This window comes from Hippopotamus amphibius, chromosome 12 (genome assembly GCF_030028045.1).
Source record: "Hippopotamus amphibius kiboko isolate mHipAmp2 chromosome 12, mHipAmp2.hap2, whole genome shotgun sequence".
Lineage (NCBI taxonomy): Eukaryota > Metazoa > Chordata > Mammalia > Artiodactyla > Hippopotamidae > Hippopotamus > Hippopotamus amphibius.
In genome coordinates this window covers 22,923,937-22,949,056 of record NC_080197.1, presented here as the reverse complement: position 1 = coordinate 22,949,056, position 25,120 = coordinate 22,923,937, and the positions used below count along the sequence as shown (strand labels likewise).

The 25,120-nt window shown below is 57.9% G+C and overlaps 1 protein-coding gene across 12 annotated transcripts in view; it reads left to right on the top strand.

Moving 5' to 3' along the window:
- SRC (SRC proto-oncogene, non-receptor tyrosine kinase) overlaps positions 1 to 20,165 on the top strand; it is a 56,144-nt gene extending 35,979 nt beyond the window's left edge. For 9 of the 12 annotated variants that reach the window (XM_057701845.1, XM_057701837.1, XM_057701843.1 and 6 more), the window contains 10 exons: positions 1,158 to 1,257; positions 8,758 to 8,856; positions 9,032 to 9,135; positions 11,012 to 11,161; positions 12,629 to 12,784; positions 14,688 to 14,867; positions 15,828 to 15,904; positions 16,642 to 16,795; positions 16,955 to 17,086; positions 17,394 to 20,163. In XM_057701845.1, the coding sequence (XP_057557828.1) occupies positions 1,158 to 1,257; positions 8,758 to 8,856; positions 9,032 to 9,135; positions 11,012 to 11,161; positions 12,629 to 12,784; positions 14,688 to 14,867; positions 15,828 to 15,904; positions 16,642 to 16,795; positions 16,955 to 17,086; positions 17,394 to 17,602 (1,361 nt within the window). In that variant the 3' untranslated portion in view covers positions 17,603 to 20,163. Of the gene's footprint in view, positions 1 to 1,157; positions 1,258 to 8,757; positions 8,857 to 9,031; positions 9,136 to 11,011; positions 11,162 to 12,628; positions 12,785 to 14,687; positions 14,868 to 15,827; positions 15,905 to 16,641; positions 16,796 to 16,954; positions 17,087 to 17,393 lie in introns of all 12 variants that reach the window. The other 3 variants (XM_057701848.1, XM_057701847.1, XM_057701846.1) reach the window with 1 other exon arrangement.
- Positions 20,166 to 25,120: the final 4,955 nt, after the last annotated feature.

The following is a 25,120-nucleotide window of genomic DNA, read 5'->3' as shown; positions in this document are numbered from 1 at the left end:
GGTCCCAGAGGCACACAGACACAAGACCCTCACAGAAACACGTGCACTGTTACCTGGACACCTTCAGACAGACAGACACACACACACACACACACACACACACACACACACACACACAGAGCGTCAGCAACTCATACAGAGACACCCAGACAGGATATGTGCACGTGCTGAGCTGGAGACGCCTTCATAAACAGACACACCGTGCACACAGAGACACACTCAGGGACACATGGATGTGCACCCCCCAGGCACAGACACACCCCCAGCGCAAATGTACACAAACACAAACACACATATGCAAAAAGCCTCATACTCCCAGATGGGGACACAGACACATGCGGTCAGAAGCCCTTCAAAAGCACACATGTGCTCAGCTAGAGATGCACAGATGCGCACACGTGCAGTGAGAACACACACCCAAGTGAGACAGACAGGCCCACAAACACATCCATTTGTTCGTTCAAGAGACAGTTGTGACGCCCCTACTCTACCGGGTGCTGGGGACACAGCAACATGTAAAACAGACAAAACCCCTGTGGGGGAGAGAGGCAAAGAGCAAGGTGTGTAAACTGTGCAGGGTGTTAGCAGGTGGCAACTGCTGTGAGAGAATACGAAGGGCAGGGAGAGGTGCTGGGGGATGTGTGGGTGGAAGTTGTAACCTAAAATGTGGGGACAGAGAGGGCTTCGGAGGGGACAGTTACCTGCAGCCAAGACAGTTACCTGCACACAGAGAGAAGCAGAGCCACCTCCCCAGGTGCACTTTCCTTCACTCACTGCTTCTTTCATGCCACGGTTGTTTCTTGAGCACCTACTATGCACCAGGCTCTAGGAACAAAGCAAACATGCCTGTTGTTGGGAACTTCTGGTTCTGTAGGGAAGACAGCAAACAGAGACGCCAACACCCAGCATCACCTGGAGCCCCGTGGGCAAACTCAGAGGTGGAGAGACACATGTGCTTCCTACACGCCCTCACAGGCGGGCCGGACATACAGACACGGGGGACAGGCGTAGAGGCCCACCCCTTGTGAATGGGACCAGACCTCTGGGCTGGCAGTGGGAGACCAACCTCAGCCCTGCCTAGGGTGCAGGCATCCCCTGTCCACCCCTCCCTCCAGCCATGGCCCTGGCCGTCCTGACTCACCCCACCTTCTGTGCAGGCGGAGTGACCACCTTTGTGGCCCTCTATGACTACGAGTCGCGGACAGAGACTGACCTGTCTTTCAAGAAAGGGGAGCGGCTCCAGATTGTCAACAACACGTGAGTGCCCCTGTTCCCCACCGCCCCTTAGGACCCTAATCCTGGGCCTGGTCTTGAGACAGAGCCACTTCCAAGCATCCCAGAGCCAGCTTGATGGGCAGCAGGCGGAGTTGGGCGTTAAGGCAGCCGAGGTCCAGGGAACCGTCCTGGGGCCTGTAGGGGTGATGAGGCAGGACCCCCTGGTTAGGGCTCCGGGAAGGCTCCAGGGACAGGGATCTGGTTTGGTGACTGGTCAACAGAGCACAGCACCCCAGATCCCAGAATCTGCAGAGGGGCCTGTGGTCGGCACAGGATGGGGCCCGGGACCCAGGACTACAAACAGCAGGGCCTGTGGAGCTGGACGCTGTGCCCACAGAGGTTCTGGAGGGCCTAGGGCAGCCAGTTAAGCCAGAGTCTCCAGCTATAGAGGGAGAGCCCCCATTGGGAGGGTTGGGGGACCCAGACTGGGGGCTCAGTGTGAAGGGGGTCAGGATAGGGCACGGGAATGAGATGGTGGGATGGGGCGAGGAGGACAGGGCACGCTGCTGGGCATCTCTGATTCACCTCCAGGGACTCCAGCCTTGGGGTTGGGGCATCCTAGTGCCAAGCCGGCGTCTGGGGAGCATGGGGGCCCCTGCCAGGCTCTAGGGGCCCCTGCAAGCCGGGATGATGGACTGGTGAGGGGCGGGTGGGACTTCAGCCCTGGGGTGGGGGGGTCCTCCCCCTCCTCTCCTTTCCTACCAAGAGAGCAGTAGGGGTGAGGTGCAGCACCTGTCATGGGGGGTGGGGTGCAGGCTTTGGGTCCCATGCCCCGGGGTGGTCACAGTGGGGGCAGGGCTGCCGACAGAGGGCGGGGTGCAGCGCCACACCTGCTACGTTCCTGACCTCGGAGGGCCTGCTGCCCCCTCTCTGCCACCTCCCATCCTCCCTGTCCCTCCCCACCCTGCAGCCTCGGGGACCCCCCGCCCCATTCCTGGCCCCTGCTTGCTTCCTCCAGCTCTCTCTCAGCTTCTCTCTCTGCTTCTCTCTCGCTGGCCCTAGGAGGAAAGTGGATGTCAGGTGTGTACACACTCCGTGGGTGGCGGGCCGGGTGGTGGCGCTTCACTGGTGGGGGTGGGGCTGCTGCCTGCATGTGCTCGCATAGGGTCTCTGGCTCCCTTGGCTGCACCCCCTCCGGCTTCCCCAGCTTCTGTCCTTACTGCCAACAGTGTGACCAGATCCCGACCTTAACCCCAGGCTGAGAATGGGGAGGGTCCTCGCATCACCCCTGTCACTCCCCATCACACCTCCTCCCCATCCACCTCCTGCTAACGCACCCCCTCCCTGTTCAGCCCACCCTGAGTGCCAGCTGCATGCAGGGTCCATTGCTGGGCCCAGCGAGGCCTGGGTGGAGAAGGCCATGCCCTCCTGGAGCCAGAGTGTGGCCGGGACCCAGCTCCAGTCCAGGCCAAGTGGCAGGCAGAGGGCGGGGCTGGGGTCAGCTCAGGCTTTCGGGCGCCTGCTGTCTGCCCCCGTCCGGCGGTGACCACAGGGGCTGGGAGTTTCAGGCAGGACCTTGAAGGGAGCACAGTGAAGTCGAGGGGCTGGAGCGGGTGGTAGAAGGCAGTCCTGCTCACGGAAGGGCAGCTCGTGGGAGGGTGCTGCACTGGAAGGGGGCTGGATGCCTTCAGGGCTGCAGAAGGGCGAGAAGGTTCTAGAGGGTAGAGTAGACGTGATCCATGAGCATCCTCGAAGGCCTGGCTAAGGAGGTTGGACATCTCCACCATCTCCAAGCATTCCTTGCTTCTTCATGCCTCCCTGCCCCTGTGCATGTTGCTCTCACTGCCTGAAATGCCCTTTCTCCCATCTCTGTCTGGCAAACGCCTATTCATCCCTCAAGATCCAGCTCAGAACTGCCCCCTTTGTGAGGCGAAGGGGAAAAGAGGTAGCAGGCATTTTTACCCATGTCCTTGTATTTACTTTGCTGCCATCCTGCCAGGGCTGTAGTGATGGGGGAGGGGCCATCTCCGTTTTGCAAATGAGGAAACTGAGGCTCAGAGGTGTGAAGGCCCTTGCCCAAGGGCACACAGCTACCAAGTAGCAAAGCCAGGATTGGAACTTGGGCAGCAGTTCTCTCCCTTCCTTAAGCTGTTCTCCCGTCGCGGGGAGGGAGCTTTCCCAGCTCCCCCCACGCCCCTCTGTCTGGGTCCCAATGCCGCTCCAGTTCTCTCATGGTTCCAGCTGTTTGCATCTGCCTCCCCCCAAACTGGGAGCTCCTTGAGGGCTGCTCTTGGACCTGACACATTTCTGGGTCCCCCATCACCTGTTGCTGAGCACATTGGGGGTGCCCAGAGGTTGCCGGTGCACGAGATGAGTGAACAGTCATAAAATAGCCACCGTGTGGGCCTGTTCTCATGCCCAGCGCTTTCAGTTGTGTTGTTTTATTTATACGGCGCCGCAGCCCTGGGAAGTGGAAGTGCTTATTTGCTCCATTTTACAGATGAGGAAACTGAGGCCCAGAGAAGGGAAATGACTTGCTCAAGGTCACACAGCTAGCCGTGGCAGAGCTGGGAGGGGTAGGCATGACCCTGAGCCCTTGGAGGAGGGGCTCCGTGGAGGTGCAGAGGAGCCAGGAGGGGGGAAGAGCCTGAGCTGGCGGTGGGTGTGGGGGTGGGGCGCTTTGAAAGGTTGGAGGCTTTGAAGTACTGGGGGAATCTCAACCAGCAACGATGGGAAAGGCATCTCGGGAGGGAGGGGGGGGTCATAGCTTGAGCAAAGGTGTAGCCGGAGGAAAGCTCTGGAAACTTTGATTCTGCCCCTTTCACTGAGAGTCAGAGGGCAGCCCTCACTTCTTCCTTTGTCCAGCCTCTTCCTTTGCTTCTTCCTGCCTTCCATGATGGGCTGGGGGCTGCCAGGAGGGCTGAAAGTGATGGGGTCCTGTCCGTGGGATGCCCTCGGGTGGCAGTGAGGCGCCCTGATTGGAGGGTGGGGGAGGGTGGGGGCGGATCTGGTGCCCGTGCTCACATCACAACGTGCAGCTGCTTCTTTGCCTGAGAGGTCGGGTGGTGGGAGAGCTGGGGGCTGGCATTAGAGAAGAGGGGGGATGACGGGATGACGGGGAGAGACTTAGTGGAAGATGGGCCACCCACATTGGAGGTGTGCATGTTTCAGACCTCACCCAGGCACCACGCTGCGTGTCCTCCCCCCGTGATTACTTCAGGCCCATTCTTGTAAGCCCTGCTCCAGCCCCCGCCCCGTAGGAGGGAGAGACTTTGTGAGTCTAGCCTGTGGCTGGGCTGGGAGTCGGGGAGGGAGTGCTTAAGGCTGAACCTGTCTATTGGGGTTTGGCCAGGGCCGGCTGGGTGGAGGTCCTCACAGTAGCAGCCTGAAGACCCAGCTCCCTGGATCTCTGTGCCAAATGGTCCTGGTCCTAGAATCCTGGGTTCTGCGTGACCTTGGGTCTGGGAAAGCCCGCTAGGGTGTGAGGTGTGACTGCCCTGAGCCCCCTGCCCTGGTGTCTGAGTGTCCAGGAGTCGGAGCCTCTGGGTCTGACTCAGGGATGCTTCCTAAATTGCCCTTCCCTCCCACCCAGATTATTCCAGCAGCTTCTCTGGGGGAGGGCACTAGCAGGCACTGACCTCTGCCCCCTTGCCCTGGACACTCTGGTTATACTCCCCACCCTGGGGCAAGGGTCCCCTTCCTGCCCTGCTCACATGACCCTGCTCTCTCTCTGCCATCCATGGGTCCAGGCTCAGGGCTTGGAAACCTGACTGCCTGGGCCGGGCCCTGCTGCCCTGGCTTGGCCACAGTCCACAAACTGCTTCTCAGGCCAGTCCCAACAGCCCAAGTGAGTTAAATAGAAGGACCCAAACTGGCATAACGTCCCAGGTTCCAAAGCTGCCACACTCCCAATCCACATGCCAGCCTGAATTAGCCACAAGGATTAGGCTCAAAAAAGAGGATCCTGAGGCTCAGAGAGGTGCGGTCAGTAGCCTGAAGTCACACAGCTAGTGACAGCAGTTGGGATGTAAAATCGTAGCTGGGGGACTCCCAGTCCGGTGCTTTCTCCTCTGGTCATACGTGGGAAGGTGAGGGGTCAGGCAGGGAATGTGTGATTCCCTTCCTTCCCTCTTCCTGCCTGCCTGGTGGGCATCAGGCCCCAGGGAAGGTGCCAGATGCAATAAATCTGTTCAACCTGTTAGGTTAACACCACTGTTACTTCTGAGCTGGGCTCAGATTGCTATCCCTGCCAGACTGGACTGATCTGGGAAGCTCTGGGCCCCTGATCCTTGGCAGAGCCAGTTCACAGCCACCCGAGGCAGGCTTGAGCCTCCCAGACCATTGGCATGGGAAGATGGGGCTTGATAGCTCCATTTCACAGGTGGGCAAACTGAGGCTCAGATGATAATCACATTAATCCTGGCTTACCCAAAGCCCGGCTTGATACTGACCGGTTTACACACTTTCCTGCAAGGGAGATTTTGTGAACGTTATCTCCTTTTTATAGATGAGGAAACTAAGACCCAGAGAGGGTAGGGTACTTGCCCAAGGTCAAACAGCAAATCCTTATCAGAGACTGGAACTGAGCTGCTTCGGTTTTGGAAAGTGGGGAGGGGTACCGTAGAGGTACAGATTTAATTGTTTTTCCTTTTTTAGCCAAATCAAGACACTAACAGCTCATGCACATTGAGCACCTACTATGTGCCAGGCCCTGTGCTGGTATTTTGCATCCTCGGAGGGAGGCATGAGTATCCCTGTCCTGCAGATGAGGAAACCGAGGCAGGGCTAAGGTAATGCAGCCTGCACGCGGTGAGCTGGGCTGGCGCCAGGACGCTCTGACTCTGGTGCTCAGTCTCTGAGGCGCCTCTCAAGCTGGGGCCAGGCTGAAGTTGGAACTTAGATCCTTAGTGAGATTGCAGGGCATATCCATCCCTGCCCTTGTGAAATAAACCCCCAAACTGGACTGTGAGCCCAAACTCACACACGGGCTGGTGTCAGGCAGCGGGAGGCTCTGCTGGCCGAAGTCTGGGTGATGTCAGCAGAGCCGAGCCCCGCTTGCTCCTGGGGCCCTGCTTGGTCAGCCTCTGGGCACATGCTTCTGCCGGCCTTCCACTGTGAGTAGGTGGCTGGGGGCTTCCCAGAGGCCAGTCAGCTTGCAGACTCTGACTTTGTCAATCTGCCTCATTTTGTAGTCTCTGACCTAGACCTTGGCCCAGTCCCCTGCTCCCAGCTCTGCTGCCTCCTCCTCTGTCTTCCCCTGGTTTCCCTAAGGGCGTCTGAGCCTCTGAGAAGCCTCAGGAGGGTGCAGAGGTCCAGGAGGCCTGCTGTGTCTAGCCGTGGGCCCACAGGGGCCCTGGTTCTCACCGTTGCTCTGCCGTGTGGCTTTGTGCAAATCACCGCCCTTCTCTGTGCCTTATTTTCCCCCTTGGTGAAATGAAGGCTTGGGACTGGAAGATCTCAGCTCTTGTGATTTGAGTCCTTGCTGTGTAACTTTGGGCAAGTCTTTGCTCTGCTCTGTGCCTCAGTTTCCCCAACTCTACAAAGAAAGTGCTGGGTTACTGCAGCCTGGGTGCTGTGTGTCCTTGGGCAGGTCCCTAGACATCTCTGAGCCACAGTTTCTTCATCCGGGGGGCTGAGGCCTGCCTTGCTTCTTTGCAGGGTGGCCTTGAGGATCAAATGGGACAGACAAGTGTGGACCATGCCCCCGTGTGGGTGCACACAAGGAGGTAGATGGAGGGCCTGGGCATCTTCAAGCTTCTTTCCTTGAGGCAGGCCTTGCCCCCTTACTCTGGGGCCCTCCCTCTCCCCCAGAGACCCCCTGGGAGCTTGTGCCCCCGCCTGAGTGTGCGAGCGTGCGTGCGGTGATCACAGCCGAGTCAGCTCACACAGCTCCGATCTCACTCTCTCTGCGTCACTCCATCCAAAAGGGACCCACACTCTCTGGTTGAGCCTCGGCCCGCCTGGCTCTGGGATGCTCACAGGTACTCACCTGTTCTCGGAGAGCTCCCCCAGCCCCACTCTCTCCCGGCCTCCACGTCTCCATCTTCATCATGGGCTGAAAAACATAGGTCAGGGGCAGCTCAGAAGAACCAGGAGCCAGGGATCCAGGTTCCAGTCCAGACTGCGGCTGTGGGCAATGGCCTTTCTCTCTTTGGGTCCTGGTGATGGGGAGAGGGGAGCACACCCTGCTTGCTGTGTGTCCTCTCAGGGTTGCGATGAGGTCAAAGGCAGCCTTGGATTGAGAAGCTCAGCAAGGTATCAAGCCGTGCTGCACCTTGTAGGGAAGGCTTCCTTCTCACCTGGGAGTTAGGAACCTGGGCCTGGCTGCGTGACCTTGAGCAGAGGTCTTCGCGTCTCTAGCCTCAGTCTTCCCATCTGCACAGTGGGAATGGGAGGGGGCTGGACCCTGTCTCCCAGGCAGCCCTTCCCGTTGGCCTCCCCTCCCTCCCCATCCACCCTCTCCCTGTCCTCTGACTGCTTTGGATGCCAGGCCCCTGTGGCTGCCCCGCCTTACCCCCCTCGCCTGTCCCCAGCCCTGCCTGGCGCTCCGCCCTCTCCCTCGCTCTCTCTGCCTCTCTCTCTCTCTCACCACCCCCATCTCTGCCTCTTCTTTCCTGTTGGGCTCTCGCTTTCTCCTCCCTCCTCTGTGTCTCTGGACCCCCGCTCCAGCCAGACCTGGTTCACATTCAGATGGCTGCAAAGGTACTTCTGCCCCCTCCCCACTCCCACCCAGACCCAGGGGACCCACCCTGCCGGGGGATCCTCCTGCCCATCACCCTATCCCCATCCCCTCCTCCTCCTCATGGGGCAGTTAGTGTAGAAGGGCCCTGGGTACTAGGGCTCTGCCGCCTCAGCTCCTTCTGACACGACTCGCTGTGTGACTTTGGGCAAGTCCCCAGCCCCCTCTGGCCTCAGTTTCCCCCATAGATGGGTAGGCTGCAGGAGGAGGCCTGTAGTTTTCAGTCAAGGAGCCCTGTGGGTGTGACCCATGGTTTGTGACAAAGGCAGGCATTGCTCTACTTTGCAGGGTTGGCGCCTCGATTGTCACCAAGCCCTCAAAGGGCCACCCCTTGCCTCCAGTCAGGTCTCACCAACTCCCAGGCTTGGGCTTCCAAATCTCAGGGCTTGGGGAGGCTTCGAAGGTCTGATCTGACATCCGTCTCAGGAGGAATCTTCTGTTACAACTTGCTTGCTCCCCAGAGACAGGGAGCTCCCTCCCTCAATCCCAAGGCGGCTCTTGGCATCTTGAGATGGCTTGGTCTACCCAAAGGGAAGCGGATCACTTCCCGTCTCAGGACTCTGCCCCTGTGAAGTTGGGCCTTGTAGTCTGAGTCAGCTTTTGGCCAAGGGGCATCTGGGATAGAGAGGAGAAGAGTCCCAGGCTGGCTCAGCCTGGCAGCTGCGAGAGGCCTGATCTCACTGTTCCCTGCACCGCACTCAGCCTCAAGAGCCCCCAGCACAGCACCTGTGAAGATTGCAGGCGTCGGGGCCCACTGCTGACGGTTCCCTTCTCCTTTGCTCCCTCCCTCTTCCCCTGCTTAGAGAGGGAGACTGGTGGCTGGCCCACTCACTCAGCACAGGACAGACGGGCTACATCCCCAGCAACTACGTGGCGCCCTCTGACTCCATCCAGGCCGAGGAGTGAGTATCAACTCTGGCCTCCTGCTTGCTCACCGTCACTGCCAGTTCAGAGCTTCTCTCCTGGGCTAGAGGGGGAGGTCTGGCTGCCCAGGGCCCCAGCCACATCCCAGGAAGAGGCACTGGGGGTGGGCGGAACCCTGGACCACCAGCACCATGCTCCTCCCTCCTGCCCCAGGTGGTATTTTGGCAAGATCACCAGACGGGAGTCAGAGCGGTTACTGCTCAATGCGGAGAACCCAAGAGGGACCTTCCTAGTGCGAGAAAGTGAGACCACGAAAGGTATGAGTGCTTCTGTTGGCCAGTAGGAACTGAGCCTTTTGTGGGTTATTGTGGAATGAATAGGAGTTTGGTATGTGGAGTGGGGTGGGAAGAGCCCTCCAGCTAGAGAAAAAGACAGGATCAAAGGCAGGGAGGTACATTTGAGGAATACTGAGTTGTCTGGGGTGACCAGAGATGCAGCAAAAGATGATGCAAAAGAGGCAGCAAAAGAGGCCAGCCTCTCTGGCCTCAGGCTCCCCAAGTGAGGAATGGGCACAGGTTATCAGGAGGTCTGAGGGTCACAGAGCAAAAGGCTGTTCCCAGGGAGGGTGCTGATGCAACGTGCCCCCCCTTCCCCTTTTCCAGGGGCCTTGGGGGCTGGACTGGGTACTGGGACCTGGCTTGGCCCCTCCCCCAACAGTCCTGGCCTCTGTTGCTCTCCTGTCCTTTCCCCCTGCCAGAGAATGATCACCCCATTTCTCTCCAGCCCCTCCACAAGTGGGTTGTAGACTCCCTATCACCATAGCAACGAAGCTCCTGCTTCCTGCGGGCCTGGGGCTCCGCGGGAGATGGGAAAGCAGAGTAGCCGTGTCACATGTGTGCATTTATGAGCGGTCATGCGGCGGCCCAGGCCGTGTGGGTCCAGGCATGTGTGTGTACACGTGGGGATGAAGCTGTCTCTGTGTTGCTGTGTGGGAGTGAATTGTTATGGGTTTTACCTTGTGCCCGGGGGCCTAGGGAGTGTGGACCTGTGTGGACGTGTGGCCGCTGGACACAGGCGTGCCTGCATGTGTGCACAGGTGGTCAGGGCTTGGCCTTAGACTCAGCCCTGTGGCTTCTGTACGCACATGGCCTGGGCCATCTCTGCAGAAAGTCATGGTTGTCCAGTGCAGGCTTTAGAGACCCAGGTACGGGTTCAAGGCCCAGCTCTGTGCCTGACTTGCTGGGTGACCTGAGGCTCGCTGCCTTCCCTCTCTGGGCCTCATTTTCCCTTCTTTATACTGGAGATTGTAACCCTCACCTGAGGACTGTCCAGAGGTTTTGTGGGCAATGGGGACAGGGCTTCTAGTATGATGCCTGTGTGCTGCTTCCTGAGAAAGGCTTTCTTTCGCCACTAAAGCCTCCTCCCCCACTCCTGGGGCTCAACCTTTTTCCCTGATGCCACCCCAGGCATCTCTTAGACTCAGGTTAACAGGCCTCGCCAGGCCTGTTGGGCAGAAGGAAACTTTTCCAGCCCAGAGCTTTTCTAGGCTCAAGGGAAACAGGGAAGGGACCACCAGGACTGGCCCAGCTTAGCCTTGGTGCAGCTTCAGGTCACACCCAGTACGCGGTCTCCTGCCCAGGACCGCCCCAGCCTCAGCCAACCACTGGCTCCTGCCTGTACTCAGAGTCTTCAGCAAGGGGTGGGGCCCGAACAGTGCTCCCCCGGGCAAACCCACAGAGGGGAGGCAGTTAGGCCAGGGACACAGTTGGGGCCGTTCCTGTTAAGCTCCCTGCAAACATTTGTCCAGCACCTGCGGTGCACCAGGCCCTCTTATATGTGGTCTCAGTGACCCTCCCCAGCAGCCTGGGAAGTAGCCCCCTTGTGCAGAGGAGGAAACTGAGGCCCAGAGAGGGCAAGCCACTCGCTCAGGTCACACAGTTGGGATGAACACCCGGGCTTTAGAGGTCTTGCCAGGGCCAAGGGTTCATGGAAAGGCTCTCCAGTCAGGTGCCCCTTTGTCACTTGGCCCTGCTCCGGTGGTCGCCCCAGAACTAGGTGCTCAGAGATAGGCTGGACCAGACCTGGCTCCGCCCGTGTCTCCCTTCCTTCCCGTGTCGGGTGGGTGTGCTCAGTGCCGTGGCCCATGGGCGGGCCGGCGTGGTGGTGACGGCTCCTCTCTGGCCTGTTCTGCAGGCGCCTACTGCCTCTCAGTGTCCGACTTCGACAACGCCAAGGGCCTCAACGTGAAGCACTACAAGATCCGCAAGCTGGACAGCGGGGGCTTCTATATCACCTCCCGCACCCAGTTCAACAGCCTGCAGCAGCTCGTGGCCTACTACTCCAGTGAGTGCCGGGCAGCCAGCCGGGTGCAGGGGAGAGCAGGCCCTCGGAGGGCATGGGGTCTCTGCCGATCCTGTGAGCTGCAGACCCTGAGGAGGGGGGCTTTGGGGCCAAGGAGGCCCAGGACTTCCGGCACCCTGAGGATGCTGGCCCCCCTTCCCCTCCCCCCTTCTTCCTTTCCCCTTTCTCCTTCCTCCCACTCCCTTCCTCCCACCCCCTCTTTCATCCTTTCCTCCCTGTGCCCTCTCTTCTCTGTTTCCCCTCTTCCGTCTCCCCCACTGCCCTCCATCCTCTTTCTCCTCCTCCACCGCTGCCTGGTGAGGAGGGGGCCGCCTGGAGGAGTGAGCTGGGAAGGACGCGGCCTAGGCCGGTGTCATGTGTCCCTGCAGCCTTAGGACCGGTTAGAAGCAGTTACCAGGAGACAAGGAGGGGGCGGCTAGATCAATTGCAGCAGAGAGCGGGAGAGAGCATGGCAGGTGGGGAGCTCACATGCGCAGGTCGTGGGCGCGGGCCAGGCCCTGTGGGCAAGAGTGTGGCCGTTCCATCTGGATGTCCAAGGCTGCCCAGAGGAACTGAAGTGTCATGGCCTGGACGCTCGCATGTGGACAGGTCTCTATGGGTGCCTGTGTGTCTGTGGCATGTGGCTGTGGCCTCAGCGTGCAGGTGGAGCCTTTGCTGAGAGTGCCAGCTACTCTTCCTTGCCACCTCGCTCTGTCCCCTTGGCCATCGCTGTGGGGTTCATTCTGAACCCTGTCCTCCCAGATCAAAACCTCCAGGGGTTACTTTGAAATTTTAGGATAAAGAGCCCCAGGTGGCCTCCGAGGCCTTGGGTGGTCTAAACCTGGCTGGCCTCACTGCCTTAAGGGGCGCCCTCCTTCCCCCACTCACTCCCCTGCAGTCCCCTGGCCTCCTTTCAGTTTCTCCAACCCAGGGGCTTATTTCTCCCTCAGGGCCTTTGCACATGCATGAGGCAGTGTGCCCTCTGCTTGGAGGGCTGTTCCCGAGTCAACCACTCATCCTCCTGCAGATCCAAGCCCAGATGCCACTTCCTCTGGGAAGCCTTCCAGGATTCTACCCAGCCCACCTGCTATTGCATGCACAGCTCTCCCCTGTCACGCTCATGGTCCTGGGAGGTGATTAAGGGAAGTGGGTGCCATCCTGGATTGTGAGCTCCATGAGGGCAGGGTTCCACTGGGTCCTGGTACCTGCCTAGGTAGCACCCCACGCCCTTTAAAGTCTGATGAATGAATGACTCAGGGAGCAGATGCAGGAGGCAGTGTGGGTCTGTGTCAGGGATGGTGTATATGCACAGGTATGGACGCTTGGCCTCGAGGGCGTCCTGTGCATCCCCAAAGCCTGTGCACATACAGTATGTAAGTCTCCACACACACACACACACACACACAGTGGGACATGGAGGTCCCAGTGCAGACCTGGGCCTGAACGCCACCTCCCTGCCTCTGTCTTCAGAACATGCTGACGGCCTGTGCCACCGCCTCACCACCGTGTGCCCCACATCCAAGCCGCAGACTCAGGGCCTGGCCAAGGATGCCTGGGAGATCCCCCGGGAGTCGCTGCGGCTGGAGGTCAAGCTGGGCCAGGGCTGCTTCGGAGAAGTGTGGATGGGTAAGGCCTTGCCCCCTGGCCCCCCCCACCCCCGCCTTGTCCCCACCTGAGACCCAGGCAGATGTCTGTCCCGTGTGGCAGCTCAAGGCCCCATGAGTCCCTCAGCCTTTGCCTCCACGTGTCCCGTCACCTCTGCTGAACAGCGGGCCCTACTTTCAACATGGAGCTCCCCCAGGGGTGGCGGGCAGCAGGCTGGGGGGCTAGACCCCCACACCTCCGCATGCCGGGGCACCTGTGTACCGTGCGCTGCTCGGGGCTGGGCTTCCAGTGATGTGCCGTGTGGCCTGGGCTGGGGGGCTTCACTCTGAGCCTCGATCTCCCTAGCTGTAAAGTGGGGTTGGGGCGGTTGAGAGAATGCTGGCCTGCCTGCGTCCGCACGTCAGCTTCAGCTGTGGGAAGAGAAGTCCCCGCTCACAGAAGGAGTGCCGGGAGGTGCAGGGTCTGGCATGTTCCGGGCCTGTTAAGGATCTCCTGTCTACCTCAGAAGAAACGGCAAAACCGTCCTTGAAAACGAACGCCATGCAGCCGTGACAAAATCCAGGCCCCCTTTTACTGACTGGTTTCTGCTAACACAGGAGTCGCGGAGGTTGCGATGAGGGAGGCCTGGCCAACAGGAGCCTGGCGTCCAGCGAGGGGATGGCCGTGTGCAGTTTTCAAGGCGGTTTCATCTGAGCTGCAGTATTCACTTGACCTCACTGCCTCCACTTCCCTCCCTTTGGAGGAAGAGCAGAGGGGGTTCCTGGGTGGCAGTCCTGCAGGGACAGAGGCCTGCAGGCTGGAGGTCAGGCCAAGTCAGGAAAGGGGAGGCTTTGAGCTGGGCAGGGGGGAGGGGGGTGAGAAGCCAGCTTCTAGGCACAGGCACAAAAAAGAGGACGTGAGCAAAGCCTGAAAAATCCATGGCGTCAGCCATTCTGCTGGCTGCAAAACTCATTCCCGGCGTGGGCGCGCGGTGAAGTCAGTGGGGGAGGCTCTCGTTCCTCCCTGGGTGATCCAGGTAGACTCACGAAGAGTCTGGTGTGCATCCCCAAAGGGCCAGTGCCGGGAGGGCCGCAGACATGGGCCAGAGCCCCAACCCGCAGATGGAGGCCCAGAGATGGGGAGGAAAGGGCCCAAGGCCACTCATCAAAGGAGCTTCAGGCCTGGCTGGGACAAAACTCAAATTAAACGCACTGGTTTAGAACACAGCTTCCTCTGAGGCCTCACAATTTGAAAACCAGATAATAATACAATGTCAGCTGCAGCTATTATTAACTGTGTCCTCACAGTGGGCTTGGCCCATTTAATCCTCAAACAGCCCCATAGGTGGATACTATAGCATCTCCATTTTCCAGATGAGAAAACTGAGGTTCAGAAGGGAACCGACTCACCTATGGTCTCACTGCTGGCAGGAGGCAGAGGTGGGAGCCAAACTCCTGCCGGTCTGACCTCCGAGTCCTCGTACTTAGTGCGATGCCTTACTTTTGGGGGATTGTGGCTTGAGACAAGCTCTTGTTCTGGTGGCCTTGTTCTGAGATCTGCTTTCCTCACCGCCAGCCCCCACCAGTACCCGCTCCATCTGCTAACACCTGGGCCGCCCAGAAGGAACACGACCAACCAGGAGAGGGCAGTGGAGTTGGAACCACAGTCTCCCATCGCTCAGATGAATGTGCAGCTTTTGGGGACGTGTCTAATAATCAGCGTCCTAACCACAGTTCCTGTTTCTTGAGCGTGCCCTGTGAGGAGCATCCGGCCCATTTTGCAGATGGGGACACTGAGGCTCAGGAAGGGGCTGGGTCTTGGCTGAGCTTGTCACGTGGCCTGGGAGGCCAGAGCTGAAACTGGTACCCAGGCAGGCAGATCCTGGTCTCTGTGGGGTGGGAATGGGGGTCCTCCACTGAGGCCGTCTGCACCCCTTTTCACACAGGGACCTGGAATGGCACTACCAGGGTGGCCATCAAAACCCTGAAGCCCGGCACCATGTCTCCAGAGGCCTTCCTGCAGGAGGCCCAGGTCATGAAGAAACTGAGGCATGAGAAGCTGGTGCAGCTGTACGCGGTGGTGTCCGAGGAGCCCATCTACATCGTGACGGAGTACATGAGCAAGGGTGAGGCTTGCGTGATGGCGCGGAAACAAGGGTGGCTCCTGGCCGGGGTCCTCACAAAAGGGCAGGTGGGATGTGCTTCACTTCCCACCAGATCTCGAGTGTACGCCTTTAAAGGTGGAATGCATGGAAAGAATCAACTTCCCATGTCAATGGAAACTGAAACCAAAGGTTGCCTTTCTTGGTTCATTTTGTTTGTAATAGTTTCCCACAATGCATCTGTGTCTCTCCTCCCCCCCCCCCCGCCCCCCCCCCCCTCCCCCGGCGTTTGCTGGTTTTGTAAAGCCATTTGCCATTCTGGGGCTGGAAGGAGAGCTCCCTGAATCCTCCAAGCAGAGCCACATCTGGGTCAAGTTCCTGGCTTGACTTTTACTTAGTTCTGAAATGAATTGTTTTCAAAATTCCACTTTTTGGAGGTATAATTTACATATGATAAAATGCACCCATTTTAAATGTCCAGTTCAGTGATTTTTAACAAATAGATACACTGTGTATCTCTTACCACAATCAAAATATAGATCTGTGTCACCCCAGAGAGCGCCCTTGTATCCCTTTGCAGACAGTACTCCACAGCCGCAGACCCACACCATGTGCTTTCTGTCTTCAGAGATTTGTTTCTTCTAGAACTTTGTGTATGTAAATCTTTTACATCTGAGGGTTTTCCTTCTTGTCGTGGGTGTCAGTAGTTTGTTCCTTTTTTGTTGCCGAGTAGTATTCCACAGTATGGCTGTCCCACAGTTCTGTTTACCTAGAGGTGGATGTTTGATTGTTTGCCATCCTGTTTGCTTTCCAGGGACAAACATAGACTTTATTCAGGGATGTGTTTACATAAAATCTGCTGTGCGGTTAAAGCGAGGCCAGCCTGCCCTGGTGCACAAGATCTGGGAACCACCATTTGGTGGCGAACCTCCCCTGGTTCGGGGAGGACAGGGCAGGGCCTAGAGCTGCTTTCTTTCTGCCCAGGGAGTTTGCTGGATTTTCTCAAGGGGGAGACGGGCAAGTACTTGAGGCTGCCTCAGCTGGTGGACATGGCTGCTCAGGTGAGTCAGCCCCTCCCGCCTCCCGCACCTGGCCTCGAGCTCTCCGACCCACCTGGCTCAGCCATGTCTGGCCTCTTGAGTGCCCCCTCCACGAAACTTACCTTGATTGCCCCCACACTCGCTGATCTCATCCCGTGTATTCCTGGGACCACTTACAGGTGCTGTGAGTGGTGGTTCCGGGCAGAGGAAAGAGCCCTTACCTGGGCGTTAGGAGTCGCTGACTTGCTATGGACCTCAGACTTCAGTTTTCTTCTCTGTCAAGGTCATTCAGTCACTCAACAAACATGTATTAGTACTTGCTTGCTGCAGGTGGTGCTCCACAACCACTTTTTAATTTAACCTGATCACAATGAGGGGAGGTAGGGATGCCTGTTATTCCATTTGACAGATGAGAAAACTGAGGCTCAGAAAGGGGACTTGGGACAACAGGCAGGACCTGGCCTGTGTCTCTGGGAGCATCTGGGGCCTCTTTTTCATGGTCACCCTACTTCTCTGGCTGCATCTTGTCGTATGCCTCCTCTTGGCCCTGTGGTGCCACCTCCTGCTGGGCACTGGTCCTGCTTTCTGTGGCAACAGTATTTGTTGTAAATCGACTTCATTGCCTAAAGAAGTGGAAAGGGCGGGGCATTTGGTTGGCTGTCCACTTCTGGAGATAACCCCACCCCTGGGCATGTGCCCTGTGATCTGGGAAGGGTACAGGATGGCCCCTGAACCAGGCTCCCGGATTCTGCCTGCAGATCGCCTCGGGCATGGCGTACGTGGAGCGGATGAACTATGTCCACCGAGACCTCCGTGCTGCCAACATCCTGGTGGGAGAGAGCCTCGTGTGCAAAGTGGCTGACTTCGGGCTGGCTCGGCTCATCGAAGACAACGAGTACACGGCCCGGCAAGGTGGGCAGGGGCCCCGCAGATGCCGTGTGGCCATGAGGAGTCACGCCCCTTCTCTGAGCCTGTTTCCCTCTTCTGTCAAGTGGGGATAAGAATGGTGCCTGTCTGGCAGAGCAGTCCTGATGTTCTCCTGAGCTCCCCCGACCCTTCTTGTTCCTGCAGGTGCCAAATTCCCCATCAAGTGGACGGCTCCAGAAGCTGCCCTCTACGGCCGGTTCACCATCAAGTCAGATGTGTGGTCCTTTGGGATCCTGCTGACGGAGCTCACAACAAAGGGACGGGTGCCCTACCCTGGTAAGAGGCCTCCCCGCAGCCCATCTTTTGTCCTTCTGCCCCTGCCATGGTGACCCCTCTGCTCAGGTGACCTTGGGCAAATCAAGTCCCGTCCTGGGCCTCAGCTTCCCCATCTGTATAACAAAGAGGTTGACCATCTGATCTTAGGCTCTGTCTTTGGTCAGGGCTTCCAGCCTTGCGGGGGGCCTTACCCACGGTCACAGCCACCCTGTCCCAGGCAGGAAGCCCTCTTTTTTATCCCCGTCAACTTACCCCGCCCCGCTTTCCTGGCCGGAGCCAACCGCCTCACGCCACCCTCTGCTCACAGGGATGGTGAACCGCGAGGTGCTGGACCAGGTGGAGCGGGGCTACCGGATGCCCTGCCCGCCTGAGTGTCCTGAGTCTCTGCACGACCTCATGTGCCAGTGCTGGCGGAAGGACCCGGAGGAACGGCCCACCTTCGAGTACCTGCAGGCCTTCCTGGAGGACTACTTCACGTCCACCGAGCCCCAGTACCAGCCCGGAGAGAACCTATAGGGCGTGGGCTCCTGGGCCAGACTGCCTTCTCAGCTTGAATCCTGGGTTGGGTGGCCCCAGACGGGTCTTGCCTGCCTCTGCCCGCCCGCCCCCCGTTGATCCTCTCCGTGGGGCTGAATGCCAGTGGCGAAGCCCCTCCCTCTTTTGTGGCATGGAAGGGCTTGGGGCCTGGGGCAGCCCTGGGGGCGGGGTCCAAGGCTGGTGCAGTGTCTGCGTCCCGGCTCCCCGCCAGCCGCAAGCCTCCTCCCTGCGTCCTCCCCCTGGAGCTCTGCGCGTCTCAGCAGATGGAACTGGGAAGAAGGGCTGGGATGAGGGAGCCCTTTTCTTAGCCTCAACCTGCTCCACGCGCTGGCTCCTTCCCACTTCCCCGCCACCCCAGGTCTGTCTGCGGAGCGGGCCAAAGAGCCTTTCCAAAGAGGAGTGATGGGCCCCTGGCCCTCGGCCTGCCTGCCACCCTGCCCTTTCCGTCCATTCCTGAAACACCTGTTGGTGGAGGCTGCCGGGTCCAGCCCCCTGCGCTGTGGCCCCCAGGCTGGTGAGGCCTAGCTTGACTTGATGGTGGTGCGTGGGGTGGACACCCTCCTCAGACCCTGCCCTTCTTAGACTTGAGGGATCCTTAGAGGTCTTTAGTTCCTTGTCCCCATATTACCCATGGGGAAAGTGAGTGCAGAGAAGGGATGTGACTTGGCCAAGATCACAGAGCGGTTGAGGGTTGAGGCGGGATTGGAACCCGGTGCTCCCTCTGTCTTCCTCAGGAACCAATGACATTGTTCTTGGAGGCATCGTGGACAGACTGGGGCAGCCCAGGGGACAAGGGGCCTGCGGATGGGTTAGAGAGAGCAGAGAGAGTCCTGCTGCCACTCCTCGCTCAGTGGGGGGAGAGAGTGGAGGTGGATGTGGGGCTGAGCTAGAAATGGAGGGTACGGGGTTAGGGAGGCAGGTTTCAATCAGAACGTGTGTGGTTTTTGACCTTTGGAGTTAGCCAGTCATGAAAGGGAATGAGCTCACAGGCTCTGGAGGCAATCAGGCAGAAGTAGAAGGTCCAAGTGGTTGGGAGGCCCTGGCCTCAGGAAGGAACCCCAGGTCCTCCTTCCCCCAGTTTGTCCTGTGTCATTTCAATGCCTGGCTCCTGTTCTCCTCCCCAAGTTGGCACCCTTAACTCACGAGTAGGGAAAGGAGTGCCTAGGCTGGGGTGAGAGAGGATGGGGGTGCCTATTGCCGCATACCAGGACTGGCTGTGTGCCCTTGGGGAGCCCCTGCTTCCTCTCTGGGCTTCAGTGTCTGCCTCTATATGTGGCCATGGCCTCTGCAACTGCTCCACTCCTGTCCAGACCCTGGCATCACGTGCTGAGCCCAGCCTGTGGCATCAGGAGACTATGTTTTGGCCCTGTTTCTGCTGTTCAGCCTTGGGCTATATAGTGGCTTCTCCCTGGGCCTCAGTGTGCCCTTCTTAAATGGGGCAGCTGACAGTTTGTAGGCATCTAGCCAAGGGCCCCTGTGTGTGTTGTGTGTGTGTGTGTGTGTGTGCATGTGTGTGTTCCTCCATGTGTCTCCATATTTAACATGTAAAAATGCCCCTGCTCTATCCCCAAAACATGTTGTACATTTCACCCACAGCCCCCCCATCATAGCAATAACATTCCCGCTGCCAGGGGTTCTCGAGCCAGCCAGGGGTTCTCCCTGCCAGCGGGGAAGGAGGCCAAGCGGTGCCTGCCTATGAAATTTCAACTTTTCCTTTCATATGTGTTTATTACCTAAGTCTTCTCCTGTCCGTCCCAGTTGAATCTGGGCTCACGTACCCCAGCGTGCTCTCAAATCCCCTTCCGACTGCCCAGCCCTCTTTGTATAAGGTGTCCTAATACTGTCTTTTTTTTTTTTAAACAAACAGTGTTTTGTAGATTTCAGATGACTATGCAGAGGCCTAGGGGACCCCCCGGCTCTGGGCAGGGCCTGGGGGTCCCGCATTCCACGGCCCAGGCCTGAGGGGGGGCGGGGCGGGGGGGATTTGGAATTGGTTGTAAATACTTTGCATATTGTCTGATTAAACACAAACAGACCTCAGAGTTTGGCCACTGGTTTCTTGAGTATCTATTGTGTGCTGGAGAGTGAGAGGGGGTGGGGTGTGAGGACAGACTGTGTCAGAGGGGCCTTTGTGCAGGCAGCATGGGTGGCTGGAGGGCTTCTGGCCAGGGAGGGACATAATCAGATTGGAGCTCTCTGGAATGTGGCTGTCTGTGCACATCTCTCCCTTGAGTTTGGGGAGTAATTGTGCTGGCAGAAATCTTGCTTGTGTCTGAGATGCACTAGGGAAGCCCAGGACTCCTGAAATGTGAACCGTTGAGGGCTCAGATGCCCTGGGTGGATGGTGGTAGTTGACACAGTGGGGGCCCTTGTGGAGCTGTGGATGTCCCCATGGGGAGATGTGGCTGGGTGCATGCTGTGTGCTTCCCAGGAGTGCTGGGGGGTGGGGGTGAGACTGGGTCAGCAAAAACCCTGGGCACTCTGGAGAAAAATCCAAAGACCCTCTTCACTTCCCTTCTCCCCTCCACCAAGGCACACAACCTGGGACATTCATTTGCACCAGTCTATAGAGGGAGAAATTTATTTTATATCAGATCACACACCTATCCATGTAAGTTACCTCTGGTCGTAATAATACTGTTTAATCTGTTTAATTAAAAACAGGTTTCAAAATCGGGATGTTTGTTCACGATTATTTTCACAAGCCAAATACCACAATGTCGGGTCAGAATGGACACCTGGAGACCCCATGGGTGTGTGTGTGTCTTGGGAGCAGAAGTAGGACCATGGGTGTGAGTTTGCCCTCACGGGAGTGTGTGCCTTTTGTGCTCATGTGGGTATGCCTGTGGGCCTGTTTGCTCATGGGTGCCTGTGTTGGTGTGTGGACACGTGTCCCGGTGGCCTGTGAGTCTGCGATCCTGGGGTTGCATGCCCAGATGTGTGAACCTGTCTTTTCTGGCCCTGTGTGCACAGATTTGTGTGTACTGCGGGGACATCGCTCCCGGTGGTTCTGCCTCAATCTGTGGGTTCCTGGGGCACTGCCCCGATATGTGTGGCCCGGCTCTGCTTGTCCGCGCGGGGCAGCGTGTGTGTCCGCTTGGATGCGTGCAGGCTCAGGACGTGCCCAGGGCGCCGGCCACTCCGCCCAAGCCCACGTGCGCCCGGCGCCACGGGACAAGTACGAGCCGCCCGGGGACGCGCCCCAGCCCCCGCCGGGAGGGACAAAGCACTCGTCCGCGCTGCCGTGGCGGGTCGGGACTGCGCCTGCGCGGCGGCGCTGGCCAGCGGGTCGAGCTCAGGGGAGGCTCGAGCCTCTTTCTCTCCATCTCTCGGCCGGTCTAGCCGTGTGATTCGATGTGTGTGCTTCTCTCCCTCTTTGTCTTTCTTTGTCTGTCTGTGCCTCTCCAGCTCTCTGGCGCTCTGTCTTGACAATTTTTTGTGTTTCTTTCTTTTCCCTTTCCTAAACCCCCTTATCCCCACTTCATCTTTCTCCGTGTGCCTCTGTGTGCTCCTGGTTTTCTGTCTCCGTTTCTGTATGTGTCTGTTTCTCACTGTTGCTAGTTTTTCTTTTTCTCTGTGCCTCGCGGCTGTCTCTGTTTCTCTAGTCTCTCACTCTGTGTGTGTCTCTGTCTCAGATTTTTTCCTGATCAATCTCTCTAACGCCTCGGGTTCCCCCCCAGGCCCTCTCACACGTCTGTGCCTTTGCCCAGGCTGTTTCCACTGCTGAGAATGCCCCGTCTTTCCTCTCTGCAACCTGGCAAACGCCTCTTCATCCTTCAAAACACATCTCAGAGGCCACAGACCACCTCTGGGAGCTTTCCCTGACCCCCTGGAACTTGCAAGGGTTGTCATGACGCTTCACGCAGCTCCCTCTCTAGGATGAGAGCTTGAGGGGCTGAGGAAATTCCGGCTGACGCACCCAGATCTGGCCCACAGGGCTGCTGTCTGGTCAGAGGAGGGAGGCCGGGGTTCGCGCTCTCTGTCTCTCCCACCTATTGTTTCTGGCTCCTCTGGTTTTGACTCCCTCACTCTGGGCCACTGTTCAGTTTGCTTTTGCTCGGCTCTTCAAGAGAGAGACAGAGCGAAAAGGCAAGTGACGTCCACTCTGCTGGGACCACCGTCTCACCGCCCCTCTGCCTGCTCCTCCTTTGCTGCTCTGTTCGGTTTCCAGCCCACTTCAGGGGATCAGAGACCCTGGGACCCTCTTGTCCCCTCTGCCTTCCCTTCCTGGTTTGAGTGGTTTTTCTCATTCAGCATGCATTTCTTTTTTTCTTTTTGAGAAAAATAAGATGTTTGCCCCCATGGGAAAGAAATTTCCTTATAGCAGGGTAGGAAAGATACAGACAAGCACATACAAAGAGACAGCAATTTGTGCCCTCTACCCTCTCCCTCCCACCTAGAGGAGATGGGGCATGTTTCTGGGTGTGTGTCCCTCTGGGCCTGCTGCCTGCCTCTGCCCACTGGCTTCAGTGTCTCCTTGTCTCTCTGTCTTCCTCTGAGTGTGTCTCTGTCTCTGTCTCTCCATCCTCTGGCCCACAGTTACTGGCTGTCACTCTAGGTTGCTGGCCTATTGATTCTTTCAGACATTCATATGTAAAACATATTAAAGATGAACCTTGGGCCCCATCCTGCCGCTGTGGCCTGTGTAACTGTGTCAGGAGCCCTGTGTTGGCGGTTTCTCACTCCCCTCCCTGCCTCCCTGCCTCTGTGGTTTCATTGACCTCCCTTCCACCAATTGCACTTCCAGTGTGTGCAGTGCGTGTGTGTGTGATGGGTGTCTGGGGTGTGGGTGTGGTGTGTGTGGGGCACGTGTGTGTTCCTGATTCTTCCAGACTGTGGCCTCGCCTGGTGTTGGTCTCTTCACTCACCCTCTGCTCCTTTCATCCCCTCCTTCCTTCCTAAAATTCCAACCAGACCTTGTGCTGGACACACACACACGTGCGCACACACGCACACACACAGAGTTTTTTCCTCTCACCTCTGCTCCTTTTCCCATTTTTCTCCTGGGGGCTCCAAAAAGCTGAGGTTTACAGAGAGAAAGAGAGAGACCAACAGAGACAGAAACGCAGAAATAGAGAGATTTAGATGGGGGGTGGCATGGGGTGGGGGAATCAGGCCAGGAGATGGAGCTCTGTCCATCTGTCTGACCATCCCATTCTCTCCCTCCCTCCCTCCCTGGGGCTCTTCCCACGCAGTGCCAGACCTGTGCTTCCCTCAGTGTATGTCCTGTGGGATCCAGGGCTCTGCCTTCTGTCCATCTGTCCAAGCGTCTATGTCTGCCTCTGCTGCCCCACCTCCGCCTTGCTATGGTCTCATTAAATGCCAGTCTCTTTCTCTGACTGTCGTGTGTGTGTGTGTGTGTGTGTGTGTGTGTGTGTGTGTGTGTGTCCATGTGTCTGAAGCTGGATCTCTGTGCCCGTGGGTCTAATTCCTCTACCTCCCCCCTCCACCTCCCTGCAGTTTTATTACATATCCTGCTTCTCTTTCTTCTTCCCTCTCTTGCCACCTTCTGGGTGTGTGTGCATCTGTGTGCGTGTGTGTCTGCGGACGAACCTCTCGCCTACCCCCTTTCCCATTCCCCAGGGCTCCTGGGACTTGGCTTCTGGGGTCACTCTCTGCTCGCTCCCCATCCTGGCCCCGGACTCAGCCCTGTGCTTCCTCCAGCCTCCGCCTCAAGGCCTCCCTCCTGGGCAGTTTCCCTGGCGACCATCCCCTAGACACCTCACTTTCGACCCTCCAAACTCAACTTGCCTCCTATCCGCTCCCGCCCCCTCTGGGGAGGGTCCCCCCAGTCAGCCTCCGGTCCCGGGCCACACTCACCCATCACTCACCCTCACTCTGCCGTGGCCTTTCATTTACTCTTACCACCTCTGGGCCTGCTCAGAATCCTCTGTCTCTGGTGGAGGAAGCCCCATCTCACTCACCTGCCATTCCAGGCCTTGCCAGGCTGGCTCCAGCCGCCCGTGGCACCCTGATTGCCTAACATGTCTTTCCTTCCTTCAGCCTGGACATCCGCCTCCTCTGGGAAGGCCTCCTGATTGCCCCTTCCCTGGGTTCCCTTGGCTCCAGCACTCCCTGTAGTAGGGTCTGTCCTAATCTTGGCCTCGTGTTCCACAGTCCCAGGCTGGGCACCCAGCTAGGGCCCCATTGTGACTTTCATGGGCTCTAGTCAGCTTTGCCTTCATGGGCCCTATCCTCCATAAAAAATACCAAAAAAATTCTGTCTTACGCCAACATTGATATAAAGTTGGATATATGAATATTATATGTGAAAACATTTTCTTTGAGTTAAAGTTCATTTTTCTTCCGAGTTTAAAAGAAATTGAAAGCTTTTTCATGGGCCCCTGAAGGTATTACGGGCTGTAGATTTACTGCGTGCCTTCTCTGTGCTGACCCGGGGCGATGGCTGTTGGGGACAGGCTGTGTGTCCTCTGCACATTCCACCCTCTCTGAGTCTCTCTTCCTCTCCACTCTGCCCCCTGCGGTCTGCCCCTGACTTCCTTGTGAGCGCATCAAAGCCACGTGATGCGTGTGTCACCCCCGCCCCCGAGTCTCTGTGTCTCTGTCCCTCTCTGTCCATGTCTCTCACCATAACAGGTTTGTCCCTTGCTCTGGGGTCCCCTGTTCATTCATTCATTCCCCCAACAGACGTGCGTGGCGCTGGTGTCTGTCTGCTGGGGGGCAGGGGTCTGGCTCCAGGTTTGTCCTCCAGGCCTTCTGCGCTCCCTGATCTGCAGGCTTGTTGAATTTCCAGTGCAAGCTCTCTCCCTGCCGCCCCCTCCCTTTGCCAAAAGCTGGGGGTGGGTGTTTCATTTTCATTCCCTGGGCTTTTCAGGCTCTTCATAAAGCACTCATCATGCAGCAGCTGTCTCTGCCCAGCCGTGTGTGTGTGTGTGTGTGTGTGTGTGTGTGTGTGTGTGTGTGTGTGTGGCCCTACCCCCGTACTTCCATCTAGATTATTCCAGATGTGCCTGCCCCATCTTTCCGTCCCCCTCCAGGGTTCTCCCTCCCTCCACCCTGCTCGGCTTTTTCCTTCCACTTCCATCCTAAATGCCTTCCAGCTTTGCTCTCACTCAGGTGTATAAGCATTCGTTGAACATGTTTACATTGAGCACCTACTGTATGCCTGACCCCGGCTGGGGGTTAGGGGTTCAGGTGTGAGAAAAATATGCTGGAGAGCAGCCGTGGACAAGGCATTTAGTGCCCAGAAGATTCAAAAAGGCCCACGGTCCCGGGAGAGTAGAGCTGGGGCCCTGAGCTTGAATAGAGAGTCCGGGAGGGCTCTCCTGAGGAGGGGGCTGAGAGAGGCCCGAGGGCAGCAGGTGGAAAAGCCCGGGGTAGCGGGGAGGTGGGAGCTGGCCGGGCTGGGGTGGGACGGCCACTGAGTCATCACATCCCCTCTTTTCTCTGGCCCCTGGTTCACCCCTTTTCTGGGGGTGTGATTGTGTGCGGGGAGCGAGTGAGAGGGAGACAGACAGATTTACAGACGGACACCGG